Genomic DNA, 8269 nt, shown 5'->3' on the forward strand with positions numbered 1-8269 from the left:
ACACACTTTCAATCGGGTTAAACGGCCGCTTCGGACATCAAGAAACGAAGCAAACCGAATAAACACGGCTGAAGAGGATTCAAATCAAGTTCTGTGTGTCGAGTCGGGAAGAAGGAACTTTCCGTCCTCCAAAATAAGAGCATATTTTCCGAGCATCGCGGCTGCTAATGCCTTTGGTTGTTTCGAGAAAAAAAAAACAAAAAGATGGGCGGAGCTTCCCGGTTTCATTAAAGGAAACTGGCCATTGAGGGAGTGCCAAAAACCTGAATTATATCACGTGGCCAGCAGGGGCCGCCACGTTTGGTTGTGAAAAGACTGAAAATGATTGGCTGATACGGAACACGGAAAGGAGGCCAAAATTCACATCAAGGCGAATTGGTCAGAACATTTCTGATAGTCTAAATCACCAGATAGAAAAACGGAAAAAGTTCATGTCGTCTGATTGGGTCTAATTTAAAATTGTTTGCCATAAAGTTGTGGGTGTGGCTAAAGTCCAATCAGTCCTCACCTTCAGTCCCGCCCATGCAACCAAATATGGAGCCTCCTGGTTTCAGAACTAAATAATGACTCCGCCCTTCTTTCGAGCCAGCCAATGGCTTCAACACGTTTCAAGAAGCAATTTTTTTTTTGTTCAAATGCTGCCGAGACTTTTCACAATGTTCTCTGATCTGTTAAACAGTCGTTTCCTTCCTGTCAGTGGGACTTTTTCAACATGTAAAGCACCTTTAAAACTCTCTCTCTTTTGTTTCCTCCTTCCTTTCTCTCTCTCACTCTCTTCCTCCTTAAAGCTCACAATCTGGACATTAGAGTCAAAGGTATCGTAGTCTTTTCTCTGACTCCTCCCACCATTTATTTTTATTCCATGCCTTAACTCCGCCCCTTCCTCTCCTTCCCCTTCCCCTCCCCCACCCATGTACCGCGCGCGGTGCTGCGGCTGTTTCTTCACTTAAACCCGACGTTTGTAGCGGACGTCTGTTTTCCACGCCACCCATCGCTCTCTCTCTCTCACTCTCTCACTCTCTCACTCTCTCACTCTCTCTCTCTCTCACTCTCTCTCTCTCCCTCTCTCTCTCTCTCTCACTCTCTCTCTCACTCTCTCACTCTCTCTCTCTCTCTCTCTCTCTCTCTCTCTCTCTCCCTCTCTCTCTCTCTCTCTCTCTCTCTCTCCCGCTCTCTCTGCGTTTCTGGGTCGTTGTTGTTCTTCTTCTTTTTCTTCATTTTCGAAGCATTTCTGTCACCTGTAATTAAAACCTGCCCCGTGTTTGTTTTTCAGCTTTAAATTGCCAGAGACAGTTACCAGAACTGTGCAGTGTTTCCAAGGGGACCGCTATCAGTGACGGACCTGCCTGCCTGCCTGCCTCTCTATTACCTGTTCCATTTTCATCCGTCCAAGATCGTTGGATGTTTGGAACTAAACCACTGACTCTGTGTTTCAGCAGAGTTCAGGTCCGTCACTGGTTGTCGTCCTCTCGGAAACACGACGTTGTAGCTGAGTTCTGGTAACAGAAGACAACTCTCTGGCTTTAGGGTTCTATCCAGTGTCATTTTAGCTAACGTTAGCACGTTTCCTGCTATTTGAAATTGCTGTTCCAAGAGGCGGGGCAGGAGGCGGAGATTCACGGCAGGGAGGGCGGGTCATGTGACGCTCCGGCCCCAGGAGAGCTAACACTGCTAGAGCTTTGCTTAGCAATTTTTTTGTTACCTTTTATCTGACTGTGATAAAAATGACTCACTTCCTGCTTCAAAAGCTACCTAACTTTTTTTTCAAAATTTGGACACCGGTTCAGACCAGCTTGGCTGTTTTCGAAAAGAAAAAGTAGCGAGAAATATAATTTTGCCACCTACTGAACGATTATTGTCGAGGGAAGTGAGTCTTTGCACCACACCGGTCAGTCGAACGATGATATTTCACTCGGTGCCGCAAAGCCTCGTCCCCGTTGTGTTGTTGACGCTCGGTCCTCCACCTACACGCACATCAGTCTGTGTGTGGGGGGAGGGGCAAGAGGTTTCGGTCGTACTCGACACCTCCTCAGAGTCGAGCGCCAGAACAAGTCGTCACAACTTCTGTTTCTTCAGTAGTGCAGCTGCAACCTCGACACGTACAGTAGATACACAGCCAGCAACAGTCACCACTAGGGGGCAGCAGTAACTGCATCTCACGTGAAGTGCATGTCGTGAGTGTAACGTTTGCATGTGCTGGAATAGTAACGTCCGCTGGCACTCCAGGCCACTAGAGGGAGCTAGCTACGAGTGAGACATCTCAACGAAGTGAGATTCAGTGTGTTGCGTTGTCCTCTGACGCCCCCTAGCTGCATGTAGGTGTTACCGTCAACTCAGATCTCAAATTGATTTGATATTTTCCACTCAGAAGAGCGACTTTGCCCCAAGTCGCTGTTTTTTAAGGTGTTTTTATCCGACCGCTAATTAGCCGACTGAAACGGTTCGCCCTCTGTTTACAGCCATCACCTCTTTTTTTTTTTAGCGTGCGTGTGTGTGTTTGTGCGTGTGGTTGCGCGAGAGTGTCTCCCCCTTCTGGCCGCCACCTCCATCTGTTCGTCACACACTGTATTTTCGCCAGTGCCGCTGCTCTTTGGTTGGTTGGTTTGAATTCTTTTCCTTTCTTTCCCTAACTCTCCTCCCTCTCTCCCTGGTGCCCTCTCCCATACTCAGGATATAAAGGTAAATCATGGCGATGATTCCTCCCCATCAGCCCACGTCCTGTCCCAGAGCACACACACACACACACACACACACACACACACACGCACACATACGTTGTTAAGTTTTTGGTTCCTTGGACTTCTTCACCATGTTTTTTGGTTATTTTGTTTCTTGTTATTTGTTATTTTTGGGTTCAGTCTCCGTAGTCTCAGTTTCTCTTTGCTTGTCGTCCTCTGTTCTGAACTTTTGGTTGTTTTGTTGTCGTTTGTGTCCTATGTGGCTCCATCAACATTAACTCTTCCACTGATTGTCACACACAATGACAACACATAGAACACAGACACACACACACACACACACACACACACACACACGTTGAGGCTGAAGGTTTGTAGCACCTGTTTTGCATCCAAAAGCCTGTTTCTTCTTCTTCTGAGTCTTCTTCTTTTCTTTCTTCCTCTGATTTTTCTTCTTCTCCTCCTCCTTCTTCTTCTTCTCTCGCTGGTTTTGTGTGGCCCCTCCTCCAGCTGCTCTCCTCTTCCATCCCCACTCTGTCTCTCCAGCCGGGCTGTGCTTGGTTCCAAGGCACTCACACTTCTATTTGTTTGTTTCTGTTGTTGTTTTTTTTGGTTTCGGTCTCTACTGAAGGGTCAAGTTCACCCTGCTTTACTGAGGAATGTCCAGCAGGGGCGGTGTAGAGTCGCCCCGCCCCCACCCCCAGGAGGCATGCCGTCCACGCCACTCTGTCCCCCCCCCAATGTTATTTTTTGCACCGTTGTTTATGTGCAGCAGTTGTGTTTTCACATGGATGTGAACCCGGAGTGACGTCTTTGTCTTCCCTCCTCTCTCTGAGCAAAATGGATTTTTTCCTTCTTTTTCTTTTTTTGGTTGTTCTTGACTTTTGTTTGTTGGCATTTTAAAGGTGCAGTGTGGAAATTCAGATGAACTATATTAAAAGCCCACTTTCAGCATTTATTTTTTACCTTGATTCATATCGTACTCCGTTTAAAGTCCCAGCGGGTGAGATTTAGCAGCACCCGGTGGTCAGGAAATGTACTGCAAAGCAATGATAATCCTACAATATGTCATTCAACTTGATCCCTCATCTTTATTTACAGCTGCAGAGTAAAATAGTAATAATAATAATAATAATAATAATAATAATAATAATAATAATAATAATAATAATAATGATGATGAAACCCTGAACAGAAAAACCTTCTGAGCCACCGTAGAAACACGGTGGTCTAGTATGACTGCCTCTGGCTCTTAAATACAAACGCTTATTATTAGCAAAAGATAATTATAATCAAAAACATAACAGGCATTTATTTTGACTTTGCCCAGGTGAAGACGGAGCTCTGTAGTTTTTAATGTTTTTCCTTTAAATGTCTCAAGCTGGGCCTTTAATCGCTGTGAATAAAGCGATTTCGAAGTGAGCCGCCGCCTCACCGGCGAGCTCCTTGTCGGCTTCTTTTTTTTCCTTTAGTTTCTTTTTGTCGAAGATGAAGAGGATTTTTATTCTTCAGGTAAAAAATTATCTGTAAGCCTGACGATTAATAGCAGAAGACGTCAAGAACACGCTGACACGCGTTTAGCCCCTGTATTGAAAGAGAAAAAAAATTGATGTCATAAAGTGACGTTTGTTCTCTTCTGACGAGGCGTTCAGGGCCTGGAAGGAGTTCCGCAGCGCTGGAAAGCAAACCAGTGTCGATTTTTGTGCACTATATTTTTCCTAATTGTCAACATTAGTCATTCGTTGACTATTGAGCGGGACTTTAATAGTGTCATTAGAAGTACTGAGGGCGTAGTTTAAATGTACTGATGCGGTATCAAAGCAAAAACTGCTCTGCGCTAGTATTTATTTATTTTTTTTTTTTTGACAGCCGACCGTCAACAGCTCGATGTTCAGAAATTGACCACAGCCTCACAGAAAATGTCTTCATTTTTATTTCTCGCTACAATCTCTTTCTTAGAATCTCTGTTGAACATTTTTATTGATTCGAGATTCAAGAACTTTATTTGTCACATGCTCACAGGATGGGCAATGTGGCAACGCTAGCAAAAAAAACAACATTTACAGAATTGAAGGAGCAGCAGCAGAGAATCACACGATATACATTATTTACAACCAATGTTTGTTTTTTTTTGTTTTTGTTTTTTTAAATACAAAAGAAGCACATATCTCTTCAGACTCTGTAGTTCCGGTCATGCTTGCACAAGCCAGGCTCAGTACCTCTGCTGGCCACCAGAAAACTCTGCAATGCACCTTTAAACCTCCCCTACTTGTTTACCACCAAATTGTTTCTTCTTGATCGTTTTGTGCAGCAGCAGCAACGGCATCTCTCTGAATTTCACAGCCGACAAAAGACTCCAAAACCATAACGATTGAAGCTGAAGCTGGTTGTTCATGTGAAACTACAACCCCGGTGCTTTGTTGTTGTTGTTTTTTCTTTATTACTATTCTCATTTCCAACTGGAGGCTGACCGTCTGTCTGTCTGTCTGCCTGTCTGTCTGTCAGTCCGTGTGGGTTCCTGTATCAAGCTGTCTTACCTGTCTATCGATCTGTCTTTCAGTCTGTCCGTTCATTTGTGGGAGAATCATCATCGCACAGGGGCCCAAAAATGCCTTAAAGCACATCAGGATTTAACCAATATTACTCTCTGAAGTCAGTTTTTAAAGGTATTTTTGGACCGGAGCCACTCACATCGGCTCATGTTTTGGGCCGACACGCACCGTAGTCCAATTTATTGGGGAGGGGGGGGGGGGAGCTCACACACGCACTCTGCCAAAAAACAAGTGTTTCCTGGGGATAAAAGAGAGAGGGGGGGTGGGGGGGGGGGGCTTCTGAAAAGCCCAAAATACATCAGAAAACAACAAAGCGCCTGCGATCTGGTGAGTGAGCGGCTCATTTTTTTTTATCGTTTTATGCACACAAAAAAAAAAATGACTAAAGTAGCCTGAAGCTAACCTATTCTGTCTCACGCTGCACCTGAAACACAAGTGAGGAGGCTCCCGTCAAGGTGATCAGATATAAATGATAGATAGATTGATTGATTGATGTACATATATATATAGAATAGTTATCTAGAGATAGATAGCTAGCTATAGTTCAATCGACAGGGGCATTCTGGCTCATGCCTCTAGGTGGCGCTGAAGGTCCCTCAGACTTTTCCTGCTGACTATTATGCAGTTTCAGACAGGGGTTTTTGCTATTTTTTTCCCCCTTCCTCAAAAAGTGAAAGCAAACGGCTGAATTTGTTGCATTTTTGGAATGAAACTGGTGCAACCAATCAACTTGAACATCGGCTCCGGTGCAAAAAAAAACAAAAAAACTGTCATCACCACATGTCCCAAAAAAACGTCTATTGGTTGAAGCCTGCACCGGCCCCTGCTGGCCAGCCGCCCCCCTCCCACCCCGCTTGTCTCTAACGACCCCCGCTGTGTGTTCGTTCGGCAGAGGGCTGCCCGGGTCTCTGCAACAACAATGGACGCTGCACCCTGGAGGCCAGCGGGTGGCACTGCATCTGCCAGTCGGGCTGGCGGGGGGCCGGCTGCCACGTGGCCATGGAGACCCTGTGTGCCGACGGCAAGGACAACGAAGGAGGTGAACGACCGCGCCGGACTCTTCGTAACCCCCAAACCTTTTCCCCTCCATCGCCTTCCCTCCATCTGCTGGGTTGACTGCGCCACCCGGAGGCCAGCACGCACTCCTCCTCCACCTCCTCCTCCTCCTCCTCCACCTCCATCATTATCATCTTCATCTTCTGATTCATCTTCATATTCATCCAATTAGTCCTCCAAGCACATCTGTCCATCCTTCACCAACTTATCCATCCAATAATCATCCCGTCCATCCATCCATCCTTCTTTCTATCGTCCATCCCATTCGTCCAGCTAACCAATCATCCATCTGTCCGTCCAGAAAGTCTTCATCTTCTCATTCACCCATCTAAGCAATAAACACTCACATTCATCTGTCAATAACAATAAAATAAATAAAACTTTATTCGTACAGCGCTAAATCACAACCAAAGGCGTCTCAAAGCGCTTTATACAATCAGAGAGAACCAACCGGGCCCCCGGAGCAAGCAAGATGCGACAGTGGCTGGGAAAAACTCCCCTGTAGGGCAGAACCAGACTCCAGAGGGCCATCATCTGCCTATGAGTAGTTGGGGTGAAGTAGAAAGATAGAGGAGAGACAGAGAAAGAGAGAAAGGAGCAGAGTGAGCCAGGGTGGCAGACAGGACAGAGTGAAAAGCCATCTATCCATCCATCCATCCATCCATCCTTTGCTCATTCACCACTCTTTCAGTCAACCATGTGACTGGATGTGACAACTTCATTGACTCACACATCCGTCCATCCACCATCCACCCATATCGGTCCATCTATCATCCATCCTTTCCTCACATTCTTCCATTCATCCATCCATCCATCTATCTATCCATCCATCTTCTATCACTACCGTCACCAATTCTTTACTTCTCCATCTCAACTCATTGCACCTCTTTCACCTCTCATCCCTCCATCATTCCACCCGAGTCCCTCTCTCTTCCTCCAGCTCCTCCTCCTCCTCCTCGCCCAGCTCCTCCTTCTCCTCCCTAACTCTCTCCCGCTCTCTCTCTCTCTCTCTCTCTCTCTCTCTCTCTCTCTCCCTCTCCACGCAGACGGACTGGTGGACTGTATGGACCCAGACTGCTGCCTGCAGCCGTCCTGCCAGAACCAGCAGTTCTGCCGCGGCTCACCTGACCCAGCCGAGGTCCTCAGCCAGTCGCCGTCCTCGCTGGCGCCGCAGCAGGTCAGCAGGGGGGTTGGGGGGCGTGGTGGTGGGGGGCGGGGTCAGGGTCAGGGGGGCGGGGCTGAAGAAACACCGTCCAAACAGTGCATCTACCCTCACTCTCTCCCCCTGCAGGCCGCTCGGTCCTTCTACCAGCGGATCCACTTCCTGCTCGGCCCCGAGTCCACGCACGTCATCAGCGAGGAGAGCCCCTTCAACAGGAGGTATAGCCCAGTGCATGATGGGAGCTTTTTTTTTTTTGTCAGCTCTCCAATAGAAAACTGCAGAAATAAAAAATAAGATAAAATCAGGAGCCTTTTTTTTTTTAGTTTTGTTATGTCGGGGTTGTTTTGCCCAAAGCCGTTTCTGCCAACATCAACCTCAGACTCAAAACATTTATTAAACATGAAAGGAGGGAGGGGAGTGGGAGGATGGGAGGAGGGAGGGGGGAGGGAGGATGGGAGGAGAAACAGAGGGTGGCGACACCCTGCAAAAATATGGAGTGAAACGCAGCGTCGCTGACAGCACGGAAACATGATGGCAATTACATTACACCCCCACACACTCCACGACCCCCCCCCACCCCCCCCCAGCTTTTTGTCTCCTTTTTCATTTTTTGATGATCCTGAATGTTTCATAAAGAACGAAGGTTGGCAACCTCGTCGTAAAAACCTCCAACTATTTCCATAATTGAGCTGCTAATAAAAGTGTTTTACGAGAGCTGGAAAACAGTTGTGTACTCGGCTGTGTGCGTGCGTGCGTGCGTGCGTGCGTGCGTGCGTGCCTGCGTGCGTGCGTGCGTGCGTGCGTGCGTGCGTGCGTGTGTG

The 8269-nt window shown here is 47.1% G+C and overlaps 1 protein-coding gene across 1 annotated transcript in view; it reads left to right on the top strand.

Annotated features, from left to right (window-relative positions):
- LOC142882277 (teneurin-3-like) overlaps positions 1-7703 on the top strand; it is a gene marked incomplete at its 3' end in the record, with an annotated part of 40688 nt that extends 32985 nt beyond the window's left edge. The window contains exons 13-15 of the mRNA XM_076016941.1: positions 6123-6269; positions 7333-7463; positions 7578-7703. Of these exons, the coding sequence (XP_075873056.1) occupies positions 6123-6269; positions 7333-7463; positions 7578-7703 (404 nt within the window). The remainder of the gene's footprint in view (positions 1-6122; positions 6270-7332; positions 7464-7577) is intronic.
- Between the last annotated feature and the right edge of the window lie 566 nt (positions 7704-8269).

Source organism: Nelusetta ayraudi, unplaced genomic scaffold, assembly GCF_046127955.1.
Source record: "Nelusetta ayraudi isolate G7.1 ecotype Tasmania unplaced genomic scaffold, CSIRO-AGI_Nayr_v1 ptg000245l, whole genome shotgun sequence".
In the NCBI taxonomy this organism is placed as follows: Eukaryota; Metazoa; Chordata; class Actinopteri; order Tetraodontiformes; family Monacanthidae; genus Nelusetta; species Nelusetta ayraudi.